General features: G+C 38.6%; 1 protein-coding gene and 1 non-coding gene across 25 annotated transcripts in view; one reads left to right on the top strand and one right to left on the bottom strand.

Moving 5' to 3' along the window:
* The window catches only part of USP40 (ubiquitin specific peptidase 40), an 83,291-nt gene that overhangs the window by 38,676 nt on the left and 19,837 nt on the right, over nucleotides 1-24,778 (bottom strand). For 13 of the 24 annotated variants that reach the window (XR_011255989.1, XR_011255985.1, XR_011255983.1 and 10 more), the window contains 9 exons: nucleotides 22,743-22,838; nucleotides 20,794-20,901; nucleotides 13,307-13,607; nucleotides 9,904-9,985; nucleotides 7,922-8,093; nucleotides 4,726-4,810; nucleotides 3,854-3,924; nucleotides 2,874-3,193; nucleotides 104-227 (listed from right to left, as the gene is read on the bottom strand). Coding sequence is in view for 8 of the 24 variants with exons in the window: in XM_069584851.1 (XP_069440952.1) it covers nucleotides 104-227; nucleotides 2,874-3,193; nucleotides 3,854-3,924; nucleotides 4,726-4,810; nucleotides 7,922-8,093; nucleotides 9,904-9,985; nucleotides 13,307-13,607; nucleotides 20,794-20,901; nucleotides 22,743-22,838 (1,359 nt within the window). In the remaining 16 variants the exon portion in view is untranslated. Of the gene's footprint in view, nucleotides 1-103; nucleotides 228-2,873; nucleotides 3,194-3,853; nucleotides 3,925-4,725; nucleotides 4,811-7,921; nucleotides 8,094-8,177; nucleotides 8,733-9,903; nucleotides 9,986-13,306; nucleotides 13,608-20,793; nucleotides 20,902-22,742; nucleotides 22,839-24,778 lie in introns of those variants that run through there. The other 11 variants (XR_011255995.1, XR_011255999.1, XM_069585004.1 and 8 more) reach the window with 6 other exon arrangements.
* On the top strand, nucleotides 18,472-18,605 carry LOC138431664 (small nucleolar RNA SNORA11). The gene has a single exon (XR_011253813.1). It is a non-coding gene; the product is annotated as a small nucleolar RNA SNORA11 (small nucleolar RNA).

Below are 24,778 nucleotides of genomic sequence, written 5' to 3'. Positions count from 1 at the left end.
TTATAAGTTTATTGAGATGATTGTTCCAAAAGATTAGGGTACTGCTTTCTAAACAGAATTCTATTAACTAAAAAACTGTCAGCCACACTTATAGTCTACTCACTGTGTTAAGAGTTGCTGATATTTTAACTTGCTCCTCTTCAGATTCTAATTGGCTTAAATTTTTAACTTGGAGCCAGTTGATCTCATTCACAGTATTGATCCATTTCCCTTGTTTTGTCAACAAACTGTAGGTAAAAAGACATTTTAAAAATGTGTGTTCACACAGTCCTTTTATGGATCAGAGAGGACTGGAAAATTCATGCTTTTCTTTAGGCATCACTTCCAAAATTTTACCACTTAACATGGCTAATTAAGGTGACCAAGTTCTACTGAGTAGGGCTTTTGAACGCTGACTATCTTTTTAGGGCCGTGTTAGTATTCTACAGAGTCTATATTCATGATTCCAAATATTCTTTGCCTTATACAAATAATTTGTTGCCACATTTTTCAAAGAGAACTGTTGTAATTGAACAATCAGTTGTTAACTTCTACCAGCATACTATAATTACTAGGGGAGCTTGAAAAACGGATTCCCTGGTGGCTCAGACAGTAAAGCATCTACCTGCAATGTGGGAGACCCGGGTTCCATCTCTGGGTCGGGAAGACTCCCTGGAGAAGGAAATGGCAACCCACTCCAGTACTCTTGCCTAGAAAATTCCATGGATGGAGGAGCCTGGTGGGCTACAGTCCATGGGGTGGCAAAGAGCTGGATATGACTGAGCGACTTCACTTTCATACCAAAAGCGCACCCACAGAATCCAGAAGCAGCTTACCAGCCGGACAGCACGCACACTGTGCAGACTGACACCGGGTAAACACCGCATCTAATGGAGCCCACTCACACCATACACACCGTGTATTTCTATTTCTATTACAGAGGTTAAAAAATCTATTATGATAGCAGACGGCAGTGGAGTATCTTGTTCTAACAAGATTTTCCTACAGATAATAGTAAAGGTTCCTGAGGAAGGAGTGACTTCTGATTTTCACAGAGGCACTGAATGGGCCAGCAGAAGGCCTCTTTGGGAGTATGTAACAGAGACCTAGGAGAAGGCAATGGCACCCCACTCCAGTACTCTTGCCCGGAAAATCCCATGGATGGAGGAGCCTGGTAGGCTGCAGTCCATGGGGTCACTGAGAGTTGGACACGAATCAGTGACTTCACTTTCATTTTTCACTTTCATGCATTGGAGAAGGAAATGGCAACCCACTCCAGTGCTCTTGCCTGGAGAATCCCAGGGACGGCGGAGCCTGGTGAGCTGCCGTCTATGGGGTTGCACAGAGTTGGACACGACTGAAGCGACTTAGCAGCAGCAAGAGAGACCTAAAACACAATTCTACACTTCATTTCAGTTATTCCACAATGGGACTCCACCTTGAGTCAGCAATCCTAAATGTGGCAAAGCTTAAAGCACGAAGATGCTCCCTGAGACCACTTTCAAATAATGAAACACTGGGTAATGACAAGGGTGCTAGCTAAACTATTGAGCACTCACTGTATGCAGACCCGTGCAAGCTCTTACCTCCTTCAGTCCTTACAGGTGTATGAGGCTGCTGCTAACGATTATGCTCATTTCACAGAAGGAGAATCTGAGCACAAAGAGATGAAGTAACTTGCCTACAGTCACATTGCTAGTAAGCAAAAAACAAAGCCAGGCAGCTGGCCCCTGAGGCCTTGTCCCTGCCCACTCCTCACATAGAGCACAGGTGGGTAAACACAACATAGGTTACTATGCAGCCATGAAATGAGGTGTATGAAGAGACTTCAAATATGAGGGGAAAGCAGGATATAACTATTTATCTACAAAATTGTCACTATGGTGTTTAAAAGAAAAAAATCCTTCAAAACAAAACCCCAATTACTCGAGCGCAGAAAGCTGACAGAGGTGGACACTGCCCGACTGGTACAGGGATGCTGTTGTGGGGCTCCTGTTTTCACCCCCTGTATTTCCCAAGTCCTAAAAAACAGATATTGCTTTCTAAAAAGAAATATATAATAAAAGTTTAAATTAAACAAACAAGGTGGGCAAATAAGTGTCTGGAAAACACTTGTTGAAGAGTGGTAAGTGTAACACAAAATAAACACAGTTCACAAATGCCCTGCTTCTCCAAGTCACAGCCACTAACACATAATAATACAGAGCCTCTGTAATCCAAGTGCATTCACAGCACTGATAAAGCAGGAGACTGACCCACTGGTCATAACCTAAAGTCTTCAGCGTATGGATACGGGGGGGGCTTACGGTATATGACACACCGATCACAGAAATGTCCTGGCACAGACATGGGTAACAAAAATGAAGAGAGGAAGCACTTCTAAATTTCAAATGTGACTCACAGGAATCGAGGGTGTAACTCCCCACATAATTGCCCTACCTGGGCAGCTGGAGGATGGCAAACAGATTCTAACAAAAAACTCAACTGCCTTCTGAGATTCTTGTGACAAGACAGACAAGTCATAATACCCTCCTCAAGAAAAATTTCGGGAACTTTCTTTGTGAGAATGTGCCCTCAGTCTTATGATGAGTACTAATTAGAATTATTTGATAGGATTCTGCTTTATTGCCAACTAACCTACACTATATCTAGCCTATACCTATATTATCTAGTTACCACATTTATCAAATTAAAAACAAAAAGAAATCACATTATAATATCATTTTTTTCCAGGTTGCCTAACCAAGAACATTCCTATTTATGATATATAGAACACAATGTCTAGAAATAAAAAGAAACATCTCTTATCATTATTAACATAAAGCTTTAGAGTTCTAAGAGGTAGCACTGTAACTAAAGTAACTTTAAGAAGCATTCTCCCTTTAGCATGTTACCTGTTACCATCATTAGAGCCCTGGATTAAAACTGAGCTTCCGTTTCTGAGGCCTTGCTCTCTGAATGTCTTTTTCAAGTCTTCCTTGGGAATGGTGGTCCAGTTCTCTTCACCTCTAGATTCAGTGTTGTTGATTAAGATGACTCCCTCTGGAATTGCTAGGGCTGTGAATACAGTGCCTATTTCCGCATTAGATGGAAAGACATGTGAAGATTCTATCAACTGCTGACACTCCTCTCCCTCACTGCTTGTTGCTACATGAAGAACATTTAAAAGCAGAGGTTCACAGTCGCTACCGGTTGGAATCTGGATTCCGCCAACCTACAACAGTATCAAGTCAATCGTTAGTACAGTTCATATTGGCCAAAGTTAAATCAACATAGTAATGCAGTAAAAGACGTTTGTAGAATAATCCTCTTTTTTTTTTTCAGGTGAAATAAAGTTTTCACAAAATCTCTTCCAAGTATCAGAAGCACAACTTTAGATTTTGAAGCTGTTTCTTAGCCATCGTTTACTTTTTAGGAGATAGATCACAAGTGAAGACAGACATGTGAGTCCTCAGAGGTGGTAAAGAGGGAGAGTCCGTGGAGGGGTGAGACGCTCCTCACCCCTTTCTCAACTGGGCTCCCTTAGTCACCTCCACCTCTACTCAGTATAGCGTCCCGCCCTGCTGAGTCCTCATTCCGAGCCTGGACAGACCCTCCTGGGCACTGAGCTCGGTGCAGTGACTTACACCTCGTGCCTGAAGGACACAGACGGATTACTCAGCTTTGTGTCTAGCTTCTAACACACAGCCTGGCCCCATGGAGACGTTCTACAACTATCCCTGAACATACGACCAGCATGGACTGGACTTAGAATTTATTGGACATTTCAGCAGTTTTCTAATATATGTGTTGTCACATATACTGAATAAAATTTTATCATGGTAACTTAAAACATATCCAAAACTCTCAGGACATTTCTTCAACACTTATTTACCTCTACCCCATTCCATACAAAGATGTCTTCTCCATTGGCGATTTCAATTTCACACAGTGTCAGGTCATCTCCTAGGAAGATGAGATTATCAGTGAAATTGTTCTTATGATCCTCAAAAAGAAAAAAATATTTAAAGACAGAGCTGAGATACAAACATTTGTCTGAAAAAGCATTCTCATTAAGGAAAATTAAGAAAAAGTAACTATGGCTATTATACTGATATTATTTTTATCTTTATTCCTTCCATCATGCTTTTTACTTTTTTTCTCCTCATTTTCATTTTATGCAAGCATGTTCTCCAAAATTTTTGTGGGCATGATAGCAGGAAAAAACAATCAATATAAAAGGTCAACTGTACTTGACAATGTGAACACACATCACACCGTCCTCACTCCACCACTAATTAGCTGCATGTCCTTGTGGACTTCAAGCCTCTATGCTCAGTTTTCTCATTTATGAAATGGGGATAAAAGAATTTTGTGAAATCAAATGAGAATTTATACAAACACTTGTCTTAGTCTTTGGCTCCATAAGTCCAAGATAAATGTTACTGCTGTTACTGCTATTAATGTTTTGTTATTATTTAAAGGAAGTACTTTTAAGCTCTTAAAGTACTTTTGTCTTGTTACCAAATCTGAAGTTGAGAACTGGGTAAAAAAACCAAGCCATATTAAATATTTAAATAGTTTCAAACCATTTTGCTCAAAAGTTTGTGGTAATATAAAAAAAATTTCCAAAGCTTTAAAATTTTTCTTAAGGTGCTAAGAAAAGTAGTAGGTAGGGGGAAACTGGCCAAGAATAGAAAATCATATGAGCCCCACAAAAAATGCAAATATACAAAATAAGATGCTGTGTCTTAATATTTATCTTACCGTTAAGTGTCTGGCAAACATGAAGTCCTGCTGGTACAAACTTTGCAACACTAAGAACCATATCTCCTTCCCAAAATTCTAACAGCTGCAGAATATGAATGAAAGAAAAGAAGACAATGAAAAATAACAGAGATTACTTTTCCAGATTAAATAAGGAAGAGCACTGTGCCAATTTCTTTATGTAGCTGATACAAACGAATACTACAATGCCTACCCAGCATCAAAAATGGGGGAAGAAGGCATTTTTCATCATTAACTTAGTCAAATCCAAAGACAGTTAATCTCACATCCATTAATGATGAAAGAACCTTGACATACACAAAGAGCACAGTGACCTTCTCAACAACATCCATTTCTACTTAGTTTACTGGAAGACCACTTTTATCAGAAGGCAAAGTGATCTGTGTGCCAGCCCAGGAATCCTGGTCCCAAAGAACAAAAATTATGAGTTTAATCAGCCCTATTCAGGGAGAAGCAGCACACGTGAATATTCTTGCTTCTTGAAAGGAATGTCTCCCTTTGTGAATTTAAAAAGTGGCACTACCACTTTATTCAATACATTAGCAGGGATTTTTTTAAGTTTCTAGCTCTAGGAGTCTAAGGACTGTGGCAACCTCACCAAAACAACATCACTCATAAAGGTCAGTCCTATTCAGCCTCTCTCCACAGTATTACAAGACAGTTCTCTTAAAAAGAAATTTCAGGGACTTCCCTGGTGTTCAGTGGCCAAGACTCCGCACTCCCAATGCAGGGGGTCCAGGTTTGATCCCTGGTCAGGGAACTAGATTCTACATGCCACAGCTAAGAGGTTGCATGCTGTAACCTGGCCCAGACTAATAAACAAATAATAATAATAATGAAAAGAAACTTCATACCCACACATGATTACTTAACTGTGTCAGTCACACAGACTCCTGCCTCTGGGTTAATTCTAAGATAACAGAGTGTATGCGGGTGTACAGGGCACACTCAGTCGCATCTAACTCTTTGCGACCCCAAGGACTGTAGCCTGCCAGGCTCCTCTGTCCATGGGATTTCCCAGGCAAGAATACTGGAGTGGCATTATTAGAGAAATACAAATCAAAACCACAATGACGTATCATTTCACACTGGTCAGAATGGCTGCCATCAAAAAGTCTATAAACAATAAATGCTGGAGAGGGTGTGGAGAAAAGGGAACCCTCTTACACTGTTGGTGGGAATGCAAACTGGTACAGCCACTATGGAGAACAGTGGGGACATTCCTTAAAAAACTGGAAATAGAACTGCCATATGACCCAGCAATCCCACTACTGGGCATACACACTGAGGAAACCAGAACTGAAAGAGACACATGCACCCCAATGTTCATCGCAACACTGTTTATAATAGCCAGGACATGGAAGCAACCTAGAAGTCCATCGGCAGACAAACAGATAAGGACGTTGTGGGACATATACACAATGGAATATTACTCAGCTATAAACAAGAATACATTTGAGTCATTTCTAATGAGGTGGATGAAACTGGAGCCTATTATACAGAGTGAAATAAATCAGAAAGAGAAATACCAATATAGCATATTAATGCATATTTATGCAATTTAGAAAGATGGTAACGAAGATCCTATATGCAAGGCAGCAAGAGAGACACAGATGTAAAGAAGAGTCTTTTGGACTCTGTGGGAGAAGGCGAGGGTGGGATGACTTGAGAGAATAGCATTGAAACATGTATATTACCATATGTGAAACAGATGACTAGTGCAAGTTTGATGCATGAAGCAGGGCACTCAAAGGTGGTGCACTGGGACAACCCAGAGGGATGGGATGGGGAGAGCAGGAGGGGCGTTCAGGATGGTGGGATACATGTGCACCCATGGCTGATTCCTGTCAATGTATGGCAAAACCACCACAATATAGTAATTATCCTCCAATTAAAATGAGTTAATTAAAAAAAAAATACTGGAGTGGGCTGCCCTTTCCTTCCCCAGGGGATCTTCCTGACCCTGGGATCGAACCAGTGTCACCTGCATACGCTGCACTGGCAGGTGGATTCTCACCACTGCACCACCCGGCCAGCCCTGCGGTAACAGAGACGCACGCTACGAAACACGAAGAGCGTGGCTGGCTGGATTTCAGCATCACGGCAGGGACTAAGGCCTTCTCCGCCTGAAACGCTACCCCAAGCAGGGCCAGTCCCCAAGTCTACCTATATCAACACTGTCAGGATTGGCTCAGAAATAAACTTTTAATGGAAAAGTTCAGAAGTATTAGACAATTTTAGAAACCCTGATCCTATATTAAAATATCATTCAAATCAACTAAAGTTAAAGAAGAAATCGCCTGCTTTTCTTTGTACAATGGGAAACTCAAAAGAAAGCTAATAATTTTGATAAATGATACAATTTTTCAGAAAATTAATTAATTTCTATGGGGGAGTGCTTCCATTTTCTACTGCTCTTTTCCTTGACAGGATGTAGTGTGGGGTAAAGTAAAATTAAGAAAAAGAAACAGTAGGGAAACCAAGGCTGGAGTCCGAGTTCTACTTCGAACTAATGTCTGACCCTAGGCAAGCCATTACATCACTTTAAGTCACAATTTCCTCATCTTTAAAATGGGGCTATCTTGTCCTCCTGAAGTTGAAGAATCAAATGATACAATTTATATGAAAGCACTGTACACAAAATAAAGAGCACTATTGTTGTTGTCATTAAAATACAACTGGATAAATTATTTGCAGACCATTATTATAACCATGTTTGTTTTAGTAGACATTTTCCTTCCCTTATAAATCTTGTTAATAAATGTTATTCCACAATGAAAGCAAGAAAAGTTAGTTGCTTTCGTTTAGTGGCTCTTGGTTTTAGGCAACATAATTATCTATCTTTTTACTCCTTTTAAAAAGCAATTCTTTATTTTCCTTGAAACAGACAACCTTATACTCTTTCTCTCCCCCAAATTAAATACACCAGGCTTGCTTCTTCTCTGAAAATGTGCTGACAGGACCCTTTGAGTCTTGACTGTGAAGAAGAGCTCTTTAAAAACACGGACAAGTGAAGGGAGACATTTGGGCCATCCCTCTATGGAAGTGGCAAATGTAGGATTTTTCTAAGCTGCTGTGAAAAATAAATAGCTGAATCCTAGACAGAAGTTTAAAAAGGAAAATCCAGCTTGAGATGGATCTTAATGTCTGTTAAGAGGAAGTGAGGCTAAATTACCTGAAATATTGATTGTCGAAGATCTCCTAAAGTTTTCCTTTTATCAAAGGTCAAATCCCACATGCTTTCTGTTTGAGACACTACTGGGTGCAGAGCCCCATTGAAGAAATGATAATGGGGGCCGAGGTGGAGATGCAATTCAACAGTATTGTTTGTAGAATCACATTCTGCCCTTTAAAGAGGCATAAGAAACACATAAATGCCATGTTTTTATAAAAGATACTGTTTTATCTCAAACCAAAAGTATCTGACTTACAATATAAAGAAGTTCTCCACTTAAGTAATTATAATTAACATTCTTTTCTTCCATGCTCCAAGAGGTCTCATTTCAGTTTCTCAATTAATAGCTCTGCCACAGTGAATTCCAAGGATAATGGTTTTAATGTACGCTGTGCAGTGTTACTCTGAACAAATATTGACACTTGAAATCTTCAATGCTGAGATGATCATTACGAGCAAAATGCTGGAAACATGCTCCTAAACCATGGTAAGCACTGTGGCCCGCCTGCTGCATTCTTTCTGGAACTATTAGCAATCGCCTGCCACTCTTCCCCAGTAGCATACTGGACACCTTCTGACCTGGGGAGTGCATCTTGCGGTGTCATATCCTTTTGCCTTTTCATACTGTTCATGGGGTTCCTGTGGCAAGAGTACTGGAGTGGTTTGCCATTTCCTCCTCCAGTGGACCACGTTTTGTCAGAACTCTCCACCATGACCCGTCCGTCTTGGGTGGCCCTGCACGGCATGGCTCATAGTTTCATTGAGTTACGCAAGCCCCTTCGCCACGACAAGGCTGTGATCCATGAAGGGGTTACAACTTCTATTTTCCTCCTTCCTTCCACTAGACCTCACAGACTCTCCCATAAACTATCTGAAGTCAGCCTCACGATCCCTGGAGTCTACTCTCTCCAGGTCATATGTCCTCAGCAGCAGCCTTGCATCTGCTACACTTCTGAATACATGGAGCTTCTGTGAGGCACTACACCAAAAACACCAGAGCTCAGCCAATGGAGAGCTAGATGACTCATCTGTAGCCTCCACTCAGGTACCTCAGGCACAGATCTGTGAATGCGGTCAAACGACACATTAGCTTTTGATGACCACAGTATAAAGCTTAGTGCTGGCTAAAAACCCCCTGGGTTGTTCCTGTTTTTAGTACTAACTGCTAATCCACACCACTCATGGAGGTTGGTTATTTTTCACACTTCAGAATTTGACTCTGATAAATTTTTATATTTTTAGTGCCTTGATTTTAGTTGAGATCTATTTCCTTTGATCTTAATTTGCTGTTCAATCAATTTATTTTTTCTCAGCTTCAAATCAATGATAAAAATGTTGAACACATACCTGCTATGTATGCAGCCCCTTGGGTCTCTAAGGAGACTGTAGGAACATCCATTTCCCTAATCCAGTACCCTATGGACCCACCAACCCAGAAAACAAATAAAAAACCAGTTCTTCATGGTCCAAGGTTAGACCTCAAAAGAAAAATGTTGAGATCATCAAGTTCTCACAAATCATCCATTTAATAATCCATTGTAGGTTTTCGCCCAAGACTGACATTAAGCCAAACAGTCTGCAGACCCCACATTTCCTCCCTTTTGCCTATCTCTGGTGTGCTGTCACTACAGGCCAGTTCTCCACAACTACTTACACATGAGGGGGAATTTTCACAACAGACTTTGTGTCGAGGAAATAACTCAATCAGTACAATCGAGTGCTCAGATTTCTCTAGTTTTCTTAGACTTTGATCCTTACTTAACAATGGCCATTTAAGTGTCATTATTTCATCACTCTCACAGATAAGGGTAATTTCAAAGTAAAAGATACTCTCAGTATTAAAATTCAGCAGCTAATAACAAGACATTGGCATTAAATAGTTGACTTTTTTTCTTCTTTAATTTTCATAACTGAATACTTAAGACCTCAGATCTTTGCTCCCCAGAAAAACCTTTCAAACTCTAAAAGTAACTTAAAGTTACCTTTTTATTTGTAGTTCAATGTTAGCTGCATCCATTTCACTCAGCAAATGACATGGAACCTTGTACCGTGGGTTAGCTCGAGCTGTGAACAAAACTTTTCATTAACTTGTGCTGACTAAATAAAATCTGGGTGCTGAAAAGGAAGTATAGAAAACTTTAAAGGACCATGCTGGGAGCTAGGAAAGCTTCTACAATCTGCGTGAATACAAACTTTCTCTGGATCTTAGTTTTCCCATCTGTAAATTGAAAATATTAAAACATAAAAAAGGTAAACAGTTCTTTAAGCCAAGCTAGAGAATTCCATTTCTTCAACTCTTTTTAAATATACTTTTTAAAAAGAACATGGGCTATTTTCTTCCTGATACCAAATGATCATTATAAATGAAAGTTCTAGAAATGTTTTTTTAATGTAAAAGAAATAAATATCACCTATAATCATACTCTTAGGGAATACTGCTAAAATGTGATCTATATACTTTTTTTTGGAGGATCTATATATACTTCTGGTGTTTAGTCTACACAGTGTGTCTGTACACACACACACACACACACACACACACACACATCCCACATCTATTTAAAACAACTGAGATTATAGTCAACAAACATATAACTCGCTTTTTCATTTAATACACTGTGAATATTTTTCCAAAGCTTTAAATGACTGCATGGTAGCCCATTCTATAAATAGCTGAATTAATCCATTTCTGTTGGACATTCGGGTGATGTCCAGTTAGTCATTACTACAAAGTAACAGGGGTAATGAGTATCTCTGAACAGCTCGTTATTTCAAAACAAATCTGTACAATTATTGGCTTAAGGTTTTTAAATACATATAACCAAAGCGGTTGTATTACTTTATATACCTACCAAATGTAGAGGAAGTGCTAATTGTTGAGAACCAGATTAACAGAAATACTTGATTTGGGAGGATAAAAGTCACTCACTGCTGTTATGATTCATGTTTTTTGGTTATGGGCTAGATAGATCTTTTTTGGCAGTTTATTGGTTGTTCTTATTTCTTCTTTTGTACATTATTTATATCCTTTTTCCAATTCACTACTGAGCACAATGGAATAAATGTAAGCGCAGTCTACAGACAGGGAAGATAAATCTGTCACATATCTTTCTGTTTCCCACTGGCCTGTCATCTGCCTTCTGGCGTTGTATAATAGGGCTAATGTGGGCCTCCCTGGCAGCTCAGGTGGTAAAGAGTGCCTGCAACTCAGGAGGCCAGGTTCAGTCCCTAGGTTGGGAAGATCCCCTAGAGAAGGGAATGGTTACCCACTCCAGTATTCTTGCCTGGAGAATTCCATGGCCAGAAGAGTCTGGCAGGCTATAGTCTAAGGGGTCACAAAGTGTCACAAGTGTTAGTCACAACTAAGTGACTAACACACATAGACAGTTAAGGTTTGCATCACTTTTCCTTCATTTTTTTGGTTGCTTTCAAGCTAAGAAAGGTCTTTTCTATCTTAAGATCAGAAAAATATCTACATTTTATACATTTTAAGGCTTCTTTTTTATATAAACATTAAAGGAAGTATAATTTCATGAAAGGGATAAATATAATCACTTGTACTAACTGTTAATTCAAGTGATTAGCAACTAACCAACTTCCCAGTTGTATTTACAGAGTAATTCATTTTCCCCCTATTTATCTGAAAGGCTACCTTTTTATGGATTAAAATCCTAAAAATACTTAGATCAGCTTCTGGGCTTATTGCTCAATGATCTGTCTACCTCTGCATTAGTGCTACACTGTCTTAATTAGTACAGCATTATAAATGTTTACACTGATAGAGTAAATTTTCCTTTAGCATTCTCTCTTCAGTTTTCATTAATTTATCTTTTGAGATGAATTTTAGCATCATTTTGCCAAGTTCCATCCCTTTAACCCCCTAAAAAACCATCAAGACTTTAGCTAGACCTTTATTTAAATTCTAAAAACATATTCAAAAGCAGAGACATTACTTTGTCCACAAAGGTCCGTCTAGTCAAGGCTATGGTTTTTCCAGTGGTCATGTATGGATGTAAGAGTTGGACTATGAAGAAAGCTGAGCACTGAAAAATTGATGCTTTTGAACTGTGGTGTTGGAGAAGACTCTTTGAGAGTTCCTTGGACTGCAAGGACATCCAACCAGTCCACCCTAAAGGAAATCAGTCCTGGGTGTTCATTGGAAGGACTGATGCTAAAGCTGAAACTCCAATACTCTGGCTACCTCATGCGAAGAGTTGACTCATTGGAAAAGACTCTGATGCTGGGAGGGATTGGGGGCAGGAGGAGAAGGGGACAACAGAGGATGAGATGGCTGGATGGCATCACTAACTCGATGGACATGAGTTTGAGTGAACTCTGGGAGTTGGTGATGGACAGGGAAGCCTGGCGTGCACCAAGTAGGACACGACTGAGCGACTGAACTGAACTGAAGCTAACTGGAAAATTGTCACTTAGTACATATTCTAATTATGTACACTGAAGTTCAATTCAGTGAAAAAAACAATATGTCATCTGAAAAAAACTGATATATATTTCTACAATTGTGAATTCAATTTTTCTTCAATATTTTTTATCAGAACGATTACCAGATTTTTTTCCCCTCAGGGGAAAAAACCTTTCTGGTCAATAGAACCATTACATAATTGTTACTGTTTCAGGTCCAGAGAGTTAATTTCCTTTGATTCATTGCAAATCAGTAACTACTTTATTTTTATTCTTATAAAAATGATCACTATTCTCATTATCCAAGAACAGTATCCGCATCTGTAATCATAGATACGTTTCAATCTAAACAGCTTTCCTAGTTAGGATTTTTCACTTTTGCATAAATTCTGGGAAGTGATTTAAAAATAGTCTTACAGACTAATTAATGTTAGTAGCTTAAGCTCAAAAATTTATCATTGTGGATCTCAGTGTTTAACCTCCACCATGGTATCAGTTCTCTTAGAAGATTCAGCAAAGAGGGCTTCAAAGATACTCAACTGCTTAAAAACTTATTACCTTGAGGAAAAGGAAAAAAGGAAATAAAAGGGAACACATGAAAATAAGATCAAGGCCAATTGCAACCCAATGACAACACTTGCTCGAACTGTAGAGACAAGCTTGAATGAAGAACAATTGTGTCTGCTCTGCCCACACAACAAGAAAACATGATGTGATCCAAGGAAATGCCATTGTGAAAATCTAACTATGGCCTCATATTACCCGGTGAAAAAAACCAGAAATATATCATCTTTTTAAAATGACAAAATGTTGACTTTCTGGTATAGTTCTAGTTAACTTGAAAATATTTTAAATATTCCAAGAGTAAACCTTCTTCTAAAAGGGCAAAACTTCAAATAGCACTCAATATTTATCTTCTATAGTCATCAACTTAAACAAAAAGGGACATTTATCTTGCCATACCTTCAGGGGGTCTCTGTAACTGGGATTTCCGATAAAACAGCATGTAGGCACTTTCTTTTCCTTGAAATTGCTGTTCAATATCCTTTTCCTTGATTGGTTGGACTCTGGAATCATTTATATCAAACCAGTGGGGACAGGAGGGTCCATCATTTAACTTTAAGGATTCTGAAGTAAGTGTCTTGAAAAGTCGTTGATCATTTCTTTGGATATCAGACTCAACCTGGAGAGAAGAGTCCTTCAATAGACGAACTGTACTTTCATCTGAACTGAGCAGAAATATCTGAGAATGAAGCTGCAAAAACTGTACAGAAACAAAAACCAAACATTAGGTTAACAAAAAAAATTTTCATTGACATGATTAAAAAATGTTTCCTTTCTGTGTATGTCAACTTTTTGGCCTGGCCAGTTAAGAGGGAAAAAAATTTCATTTGGGCCATAATAAAACATTTAATAAAAACCAGAGTACTTTCTGTTGAACAGTCTAATAGCTATATCCAGGGAGAAAGCTGCCATGACACAATCTTTTTTAGTGTTTTGGTTTTTTTTTGGACATTCCTACCCCTGGGCCCTAGCCTCTCAGCACATGCCCTGTGATGACACAGTCTTAAACATGTTTTAATTATATCTCAATAACTGTTTTAATGCTGTTTTAAAAAATCTTTACTGAAACAGATTACAAAAACACTTTCAAAATGTTTAAAGCAATCCAAACAAAGCACAAAACAAAGGAAATTACACAATGAAGCATCATAGAAGATAATCCTTACAAAAGTATGGGATATAGTCATAATTACAAGCTTACATAAATTAAATTAAGTATTGTCTTTCCTGGAAGCTGACAGGCTAGCTCAAGAAACCAAAACACTGAAAGGTTAAGTCATAATCTCAAAGATGCTCAAATTCCTCCAGCTAAAGGATTAGGAAGAAAAAAAATTTTCTTCCCCAGCCTACCCCATCTTTCCACCCTAATTTCTACAAGGCCTGTACCTCTTCCTTTTGTCTCAGCACAAACTACTTCACACAGAAAATCACTTGGGGGCATATGGAACATTTTCTTAGCTCATCGAACAACACAGAAAGGTGATCTTCTCATTTTTCTCTTGGAAAGGAAGAATTTGTAATGATGCATACTCTCTGATCAAACAGATGACCCAGAGGTAATATGTTAACACTATATATAACAGATGGTTTCAGTAATGAATACTTTCCATACAGCAATTTTTCTCTTTGTTCGATAGTTGAAGATAAACTCTTTTAAACTTCAAACTTCAGTGTAGTCTGGTCCCAGTAATGGCAGAGAATTTTATTATGAGAGTAACCCCACTGATTAAAAATCATAAACTTTAAGCAAAATAAAGAAAACAACTGTTTGAAGAGTAACCAAAAGCAGACAAAGTGGGGGTGGGGGAGTCATAACCCTTCAAACAGGGAAACGAGCTGGGTGAGCTCCGCACGGACCCGCCACTTTCCAGTCTGCTGCACAGAACGACAGGAAGAGAGTTCAAGAGAAGGGCAGGAGTCTTACTGGACTCAGGAGAATGTCAGAGAGGCAGGAGAGTGAAAGAGAAAATTCCAGAAGTAACCCTATATCAAAACCTACTCCCATCCTTAGCTGACTTTTGAATGGCACATGTACAGTCTGAGACCCAAGGAACTGAGGGGAAAGCAACAGCTGGGAGATCCAAGATATAAGCAGAATTTTGGCCCCTGCTGCTGGACAGGAAGAGCATGGAGCTGAAGTCCTGCCAAGTCTGAGGCATACGACAAACACCTCAGGCTTTCCACTGAGATTCTAGAAGGGTCCCGTCTTAGGTCAGGGATTGGTAAACTTTTCTGTAAAGGGCTAGACAGTAATAGTTTAGGCTTTGTGGGCTAAGAGGCAAACCTGAGCCCCTTTTTAAGCATAACCGTTTGAAAATGTAAAGACAGTTCTTAGCTGGGGGCTGTACAAAATAGGGCAGCAATCCCTAGCCTGCCCATGCTTGCTAACCTCTGCCTTAAGAGGAAGGACCATGCAGGCCCCAGGACTACCAGCTACTCCCTAGGACTTTCAGCTAAACTACAACAGATCCACCCTACCAAAGCCCCAAATGAAGCTTCCACAGGATCAAGGTGATTCAAAGTTACTTAAGGGTCTGTTAGATTATAATGAAAAACTCTTATACTCCACAGCCTCTAAAACACATCTTCCACAATGTCCAACAAGCAATATAAGAGTATGTGGCATGCAAAGAAACAGGACAATGTGATTCATAATAAAGAGATAAGATAGTCAACTCACAAGAGACAAAAAAGTGAATATAGACCCAGAAACAATCCAGATGTTATAATAGTAAAGTTATTGAAATACATAAATTTATAGGAAAGGAGGTACAGAGTAGGTTCAAATGTGGAATTACAGCAAAGAAACGGGCATGTTAAATAAGACCTACGTGAAAAATCTACAGCTGAATAAGATAATAACTGAAACAAAAAAATCCACTGGCTGGGCTTGACAGAAGACTGGATACAGCAGAAGACAGGTCAATGGAAATTACCCAAATTGGAGCCAAGGGGGAAACCGCGCCCCCCCCCCCCCCCAAAACCCTACGAGAATACCTACGACCAGTGAGGAAATACTGAATAGTCCATATATATGTAACTGTACGTTTTGAAGAAGAGAGAGAGAATAGAGTAGAAAAATAAATTGAAAATATAATGGCCAAAACTGAAGAAAGATTTCAAACCTGATATAAAAAAACTTAGCAGATACAAAGCAAATAAACACAAAGAATGCCATACCAAGACACATTATTGTTAAACTGCTAAAGACCAAAGATAAAGAGATGATTTTAAAAGTAAACAGAAAAAAAGACATGTTACATTTAAGTGACACTGACTTCTCAGCCAAAATAAAGGAAGCCAGAACATAATAAAATGACATTTTAAAGTGCCGGAAAAAAAACAAATAAAAGCTATTAACCTAAAATTTTACATCCAGCAAGAATGCCATTTAAAAAAACGAAAGCAAAATAAAAACATCAGACAAACAAAAAGTGAGAATACTTTTGCCCGTGGTTCTAGATGCCCGGAAAAACACTAAAGGAAGATCTCTAGGTTGAAGGGAAAGGATATTAGATGTAAACTTGGACATGCAAGAAGGAACAATAAACACCAGACTGGGTAAAATAAAACATGCTTTTTTTTCATTAATTTATTTAAAAGTCATTTAAATGTTTAAAGGAAACACATACATACAAACACATGGTGCATTTACAAATAACGGTAAGATACAAGACAACAGCAGAAAAGGATGAGTAGGAAAATGGAATTATACTACTGTAAGCCTCTTATATGGTACATGAAGTGTTACATTATTGGTCTGTAAATTACAATACTAACTTATGTATAGTGCAATCCCTACAGTAAAAAAATTAAAGAACTACAGCCAAAAAGTCAACAGAGACAAAAATAAAACATTAAAAATTACTCGATTAATTCAAAAGGCAAGAAAGAAAAAAAAAGGAACAAAGAATAAAGGAGGCAAATAAAAATCAAATGGTTAGATGATGAATTCAACTCAACTATACAAATTAATACATTAAAAATAAATGGACTGAATATGCTAATTAAAAGGGGGACTATCAAACTCTATTATTTGTTATAAAACAGATGAACAAAAGAGAAAAACAAATGCAAAGCTGTTTCTTTGAAAAGGTTAATAACCTTGATAAACCCCTAGCAAGACTGATGAAAAAGAAATCTAAAAAACACGAATTACCAATATCAGAAATGAAATAGGGTCTTATAGATCCTACAGATATTAAAAGGATAATATGGTAGTATTTCAAACAACTTTATGCCAACAAATTTGACACTTTAAGAGGTTAAGTTCCTTAAAAATCACAATTTTCCAAAACCAACAAAAACCAACTTCATACTGTTTACAACAGACACACTTGCATTAGAAAGCTTGGTGCAAAGTAGGTAATAATACCAAACAAAGTAGATTTGAAGGCAGGGACCATGACTCAGATGGTAAAGAATCCACCTGCAATGCAGGAGACCTAGATTCAGTTCCTGGGTCAGGAAGATCCTCTGGAGAAGGCAATGGTTACACACTCCAGCATTCTTGCCTGGAGAATCCCACAGATGGAGGAGCCTGGCAGGATGGGCTAGTCCATGGGTCACAAAAAGTTGGATACGATTAGGCGATGGAGCACAAACTAGTGCTAAGAAGGAAATTATGATTTAAAAGCATGTTTTAAAAAACAACTGCGATACCCACCCAAGAAGCTAGAAAAGGATGATTAAATTAAATCCCAGAGGTGAAAGGGAGGAAATAACTAAAAACAGAAATCAATGCAGTTGAAAACAGATGAGTAGAAAATAAAGGTAAAAGTTGTTTTTTGAAAAGCTGTTTTATCAAAATTTGATAAGCCCTAAAGAAAGACTTATGAAAAAAGTGAGCAAACACAAATTACTAATTTCAGGAGTGAAAATGAAGAACTTTAGGTCCTACAGACACTAAAAAAGATAATATGAGATATTCTGAACAACTCCATGCCAATAAATTTGACACCATATATAAAAGGACAAATTCTTTTAAAAATATAATTTTCTAAGACAACCCAAGAAGTAATAAAAGTGTAAGTAGCTCTACAAACAAATTAAAACTAGAATATAAAAAGCTTCCCGTAAGAACATTTCAGGTCTAACTAGCTTTATCAAACATTTAAGAAAGACATAATAATCTACCTCAAGAAAATTCTTTCCAAGAATATAAAAAAGTAAGAATTTCCCTGTTTTGAATCCTCCCTAACTCTGATAATAAAATCTGACAAAGACACTACAAAAAAGGAAGTTAAAGACTCATGTCTCTCATAAACATAGGCACAAAATCTTAAAACATGAGCCAAACATTTGCCATTTCCTTCTCCAGGAGATCTTCCCGACCCAGGAATTGAACCCGGGTCTCCTGCCTTGCAGGCAGACTCTTTACTGACTGAGCTGCAAGGGAAGCTCAACATAAACAATAGAAATACATAAAACTATGTCATGATCAAATGTGATTTATCCCAGAAATGTAAGATTTGCTTTAACATTGAAAAAAGTCAACAGAATTCACCACATTAACAGAGGAAAAGAAAAGAGCCATGTGGTCACATCAATAAATGTAAACAAACAGCATTTGATAAACTCCAACCTCTATTCAAGATACAACTATTAGCTGCTTATAACACACCCAAAAGGAATCTCGGTTCACTGTGACAAGGGGCATAAAACTTGTGGCCTTCCTATGACCAAATACTCTCTACGTGTCCTCTGCACTTCATGTGGCTGTTGGGCAGGACCAGTGGGACAAGGTTCAATATTGGAAAGAAAGCTGCAGATTTAGTGGGCAAGTTTGCTACTTAGAGTCTGTTCAGCCCATGAATGCGTGGGTCACAAGTGGTCATAGAAATATAAAGGCTTTGAAAGAAAGAGAGATTTCAACTATTTATGCCATTCTGGCAAAGGCAAAAACTATGGATACAATAAAAAGATTAGTGGTTGTTAGGAGTCTGGAAGTAAGGGGAGATGAATACACAGAATACAATTTTTTAGTGCAGTGGAAATACTTTGTATGACATTATAACAATGGATATATGTCATTATACATTTTTTTTCTAAACCCACAGAATGTAGTACTACTTACTTCATTAGAATGAATCCTAAGATGAACTGTGGACTTTGGTGATTATAACACATCATTAGAGTTCATCTTTGGTTTAGGAAAAACAAGCTAACCAACCAACCACCCTGATGAATGATGTTGATAACATCTAGGCATGTTGTAGGGAAGGGGAATATGGGAAACTTCTGTACCTTCTTTTTGTTATAAAACTGCTCATTAAACTTATTATACAGATAAGTATACATGTTCTATACATATGTGTTTACTGGACTGTGATGTAAAATGTATTTTTTAGGTTAAAAAAGTTTGCAAGCCACTGTAGTTAAGCTATATTGGCAAATAAAAGCACAAATTAACTTCAAAGAAAAAAAGAGATAAAACTACCAGTCAACTATGAGTAACAGCTAACTTCCTCAAACTTATGAAGAATATTTTTATTTAAAAACAAAACAATAAAGCCCCTGCGCAGCTGATAACATACTTAATAGTAAAATACTGAAACACTGATCCAATCGTTTTGATTGAAAACCTAAGACTGTCCATGAACTCAGGGTGAAGTGAAGTGAAGTGAAGTCACTCAGTCGTGTCCGACTCTTTGCGACCCCACAGGCTGTAGACTACCAGGCTCCTCTGTCCATGGGATTTTCCAGGAGATAGTCCTGGAGTGGATCACCATTTCCTTCTCCAGAGGATCTTCCTAACCCAGGGATCGAACCCGGGTCTCCCGCATTGTAGACAGACGCTTTACCGTCTGAGCCACCAGGGAAGTCAGGGTAAATAACTTCATTTATGAACTGCGGTCTAATTAAAAGATGAACTTAAACACGGACAGAAGCACGTAGGCACCCTGCTTCTACAAGAAACAGCTCCAAATGTTTACTAAGCGTTTTGTTGCTTTGCTTGTTTTCAGTCAAGTTTTTGTCTCAATTCTGGCATTACCAGCTTTTGCTCATCTTACAGTTGAGGAAACCAGACTGCCAAGTTTAGCAGAATTGTGTGTCAAAGAAAGATCAAGTGAAATGTGGATGAATGCCAGAAGACATTTCTATAAGATGATAAGCCTTAGAATATGTACTTTGCATATATACAATGGAGTATTACTCAGCTATAAAAAGGAACACATTTGAGTCAGTTCTAATGAGGTGGATGAAACTGGAGCCTATTATACAGAGTGAAGTAAGTCAGAAAGAGAAACACGAATACTGTATATTAATGCATATATATGGAATTTAGAAAGACCGTAAAGATGATCTATGCAAGGCAGCAAAATAGACATAGATGTGAAGAACAGACTTTTGGACTCTGTGGGAGAAGGTGAGGGTGGGATGATTTGAGAGAATAGCATTGAAATATGTATATTACCACATGTAAGAGAGATGACCTGTGCAAGTTCAATGCCTGAAGCAGAGCACTCAAAGCTGGTGCTCTGGAACAACCCAGAGGGATGGAATGGGGAGAGACAGGGGAGAGGGGTTTAGGATAGGGGACACATGTGTACCCATGGGGGATTCATGTTGATGTATGGCAAAAACCACTACAATACTGTAAAGTAATTATCCTCCAATTAAAATTAATTAATTAAAAAAAAAAGAATATGAACTTGGTGACATTTTCTGCTGTTATGATTAAAAGAATATTCTCTATTCTTCTCTTTCTTAATTCTTGATTCTATGATAAATTACTAAGCCATTTAACTGAATTTTAACCATTAAGAAAAATACTAATTATATTTCTATCTAATTTAAATTTTCTTCTGCAAAGAAATTCATGTTGCCAAGATCACAATAAAATTTCTTGGTAATGGAACTTTCTAGAAGGATGTCATGAATACCTTTCGCAGTGGTCCATACTGTTTTCGGTACTTCTTATTCCAAGATATTCCTATCTTCTTCAAGAGTTTCTGGCCCAGCTGATCAACGGGAATTAGATTACTCTCCTCCTTAGGAAAGAAAGAAAAGTCATTTAAGAAAATGTGGTAAGATTTAAGTGCAATGCTTATGAGTTCAAGGGACCAACAGAATTAATAAATGAGCCTGTAACACCAAACAAGTAGGTGGATTAACCAAAATTATTTAAAAATCAAAAGTGTTTTAAAATAGATTAAGCCTAAGTTTAGAAAACTTGAATTTTGCCTTTCTATGTGGTAATGTTTAAATATTTCAAGAGCAATACCCAAAGTGTATTTAGAGATCTGATAAATTTCTGATATTATGTGGGATTTTTAGAAGAAATATTTTCATGCAAAAAAAACTACTGGTCTCTTCTGAATGTTCTGAATTATAAACAACTTCTAAAAGGGGGTAAGAAGTGACTATTCTGAGCTGAAATCTGTCCCCTTACCACAAAAATTCATATGTTGAATTCCTTTCAAAATTTTAACTGATTATATTTGGATAGAGCAGTTAAAGAAATGACTAAGTTAAAATGAGGCCTTTAAGGGTGGGCCCTTATCCAATCAAGCATCCTTATAAGAAAGGAAATTTGGATACACAGAGACACCAGGGATGCACATGAACACAGAAAAGGCCATCTGAGGACATAGCAAGAGCCAAACAGAGAAGCCTCAGAAGAAACCAAATCTGCAGACACCTTGATCTGGACTTCCAGCCTAAGAACTATGAGAAAGCAGATTTCTGTTAATTAAGACACCCGTCTGTGGGATTTTATTACATCACATTACTTTGCCAACAAAGGTTCGTCTAGTCAAGGCTATGGTATTTCCAGTGGTCATGTTTGGATGTGAGAGTTGGACTGTGAAGAAAGCTGAGCACTGAAGAATTGATGCTTTTGAACTGTGGTGTTGGAGAAGACTCTTTGAGAGTCCCTTGGACTGCAAGGAGATCCAACCAGTAATTCCTAAAGGAGATCAGTCCTGGGTGTTCATTAGAAGGACTGATGCTAAAGCTGAAACTCCAATACTTTGGCCACCTCATGCGAAGAGTTGACTCATTGGAAAAGACCCTGATGCTGGGAGGGATTGGGGGCAGGAGGAGAAGGGGACGACCGAGGATGAGATGGCTGGATGGCATCACCGACTCGATGGACATGAGTTTGAGTGAACTCCGGGAGTTGGTGATGGACAGGGAGACCTGGTGTGCTGCGATTCATGGGGTCACAAAGAGTCGGACACGACTGAGCGACTGAACTGAACTAGCAGACTAATACAGTAGCCATAGACCAATATTCAGCCTAGGTCTCTAGAAAGAAACTGAGAAAAAAATGTTCATTAAGAATGAATGAATAAATAAAAAGAGACTACCATCTTTACAACAGGGTACAAGATAAAGATTAAAAGTCATACACTTGAGGTATTGTCAGTACTGGGAATGAAAAGGGGAACATAACTTCAGGTCCTAAAGACATTAAAAGGATAATATGGGAAAACGGTAAATTCCAAAGAAGTATATACAATATATTCCAATTCTATTTAAAGTAACAATAACAACAATAATAATATCCAAAGAAATCCTGTAATCCAATCTTAACATATCTATACAAACATAAAGGAAATAAAATGCAAAGAATATATATCATAGTGTTAAAAGTCACCAGACATTTGGTTTAAACTTATTTCCTTTATACACTTTCAATTTTTTCCCTCAAAATTTCTACCATTCATAAGTGTTTCTTTTATAATCAGAAAGCCTCTAATAAAAATTTTTTTTCAATAGACAGATAATTTCCCCCCAAAAGACTATGAATAGTAACAATATCTATCATTTCTACCAACTAAATCATATAGCTGATATATACATAAACACAAACATATACTCTTTCTACCTGTAATAAGATTGCTTTCAGAATCATCAATGGATCATCAATCTCCTCTTTATTCTGAATATCTTCCAAATTCACATCTGGTTTACTTTTGTCCTCCTAAAGAAGGAAAAAAATAAAAAAAAGTTTCTATCACTAATCTCTTAGTAATTAGCAAAACAGGAATGCTTGTGCCTCGGAGGTTTCAAGATGAAGAAATGATGATAAAAATATCATACTAATTTGTATGTGCTTTGGAATCAGGCAGTTTGGCTTTGAATTTCAACTGTGGTTGAATAAGCCTGGACAAACTACCTATCTCTCTAGCATTTCTATAAATTGGGATGGCAAGGTAAATAAAGCTTCTAGCACAGTGGTCCCCAACCTGGACACTCCCTTGCTTGCTTGCTTGCTAAGTCACTTCAGTCGTGTCCGACTCTGTGTGACCCCATAGACAGCAGCCCACCAGGCTCCCCGTCCCTGGGATTCTCCAGGCAAGAACACTGGAGTGGGTTGCCATTTCCTTCTCCAATGCATGAAAATGAAAAGTGAAAGTGAAGTCACTCAGTCGTGTCTGACTCTTCACGACCCCATGGACTGCAGCCTACCAGGCTCCTTTATCCATGGGATTTTCCAGGCAAGACTATTGGAGTGGGCTGCCATTGCCTTCTCTGGGACACTCCCTTAGTCCCCTTCTTTCAGAGTTTTAAGTTTCATTATGCAGGCACGACTGATTGAATCATTGGCCCTTAGTGACCCATCATTGGTCCCCGGTGGCTCAGGGGTGAAAGAATCTGCTTGTAACACAGGAGACATGAGTTCGATCCCTGGGTCAAGAGATCCCCTGGAGGAGGGCATGCATCCTGTATTCTTGCCTGGGAAATCCCATGGTCAGAGGAGCCTGTCAGGCTGCCGTACATGGGGTCGCAAAGAGTCAGACATGACTGCAGCAATGAGCACATACCACCAAACTCAATCTCCAGCCCCTGGTCCCTCCCTGGTCAGGGGAAGGGGCTGAAGGTTCTAACCCTCTAACCATGTGATTGGTCCCTCTGGTGACCAGCCCTCACCCTGCAGGTAACTTCATTAGCATAAACTCAGGTATGGTTGAAAGGGGATCATTATGAACAAGACAAGACAACCTTATCACTGGGGAACTCTCAAGGAGCTCTAAGCCAGGAATCCAGGACAAAGATCAAATGTATATATTTTTATTATGCCACACAAATAGATCCCAGCAAAAAGCTAGAAACCTGAAAGGGCTATGCTAAACCCTCCTCGTCAACAAAGGACAATGAGAAACTTGTTTGCTTTCACCTTGCTACTAGATGAAGGTGGAAATACACTCCCTCTAAAAACCTATAGTCACAGACAGGTCCTCATGTGAGGACCCAAATTTCGTGGCCCAAATTCATACTAGCTGCATGGCTCTAAGACACAGATCTTATCTTCAAGGTGTTAAAGGTTGCAGGTGACCACAGGCATGTGGTAGAGCCAGACACACATTTTTCATGGAGGGTACTTTTAACTCAGGCTTCCAATCACTCCTAAACCTATTTGTATTCTTAAAAATACAAATAGGAGGTCAATAGTTAATGACCTCCTATTTGTATTCTTAAAAAACAAATACCCAACCAAGTCTACAGTCTAAAATAACAAAATCATGAGGAAAAAAGTCAGCAGATATCCAAAGACCCACGGTCTTCAGATACTGCAATTTTCAGGTAGAGAATAAAAAAACAGTGTGTTTAAGATGTTTAATGGCATTCACGGGTTTCCCAGGTGGCCCTAGTGGTAAAGAAACTGCCTGCCAATGTAGGAGACATAACAGACATGGGTTCGATTCCTGGGTTGGGAAGACCCCTTGGAGAAGGAAATGGCAACCCCCTCCAGTATTCTTGCCTGGAGAATCCCATGGACAGAGGAGCTTGGCGGGCTACAGTCCATGGGGTTGCACAGAGTTGGACACAACTGAAGTGACTTAGCATGCAAAGACATTCATGGCTAAGAAACAAGAGATTTAAAAATGGCAGGAGGGGAGAGGTAGGCTGGCATCACCC

The sequence above is a fragment of the Ovis canadensis genome, chromosome 1, assembly GCF_042477335.2.
Source record: "Ovis canadensis isolate MfBH-ARS-UI-01 breed Bighorn chromosome 1, ARS-UI_OviCan_v2, whole genome shotgun sequence".
Classification (NCBI taxonomy): domain Eukaryota; kingdom Metazoa; phylum Chordata; class Mammalia; order Artiodactyla; family Bovidae; genus Ovis; species Ovis canadensis.
This window is presented reverse-complemented; position numbering and strand designations above follow the sequence as displayed.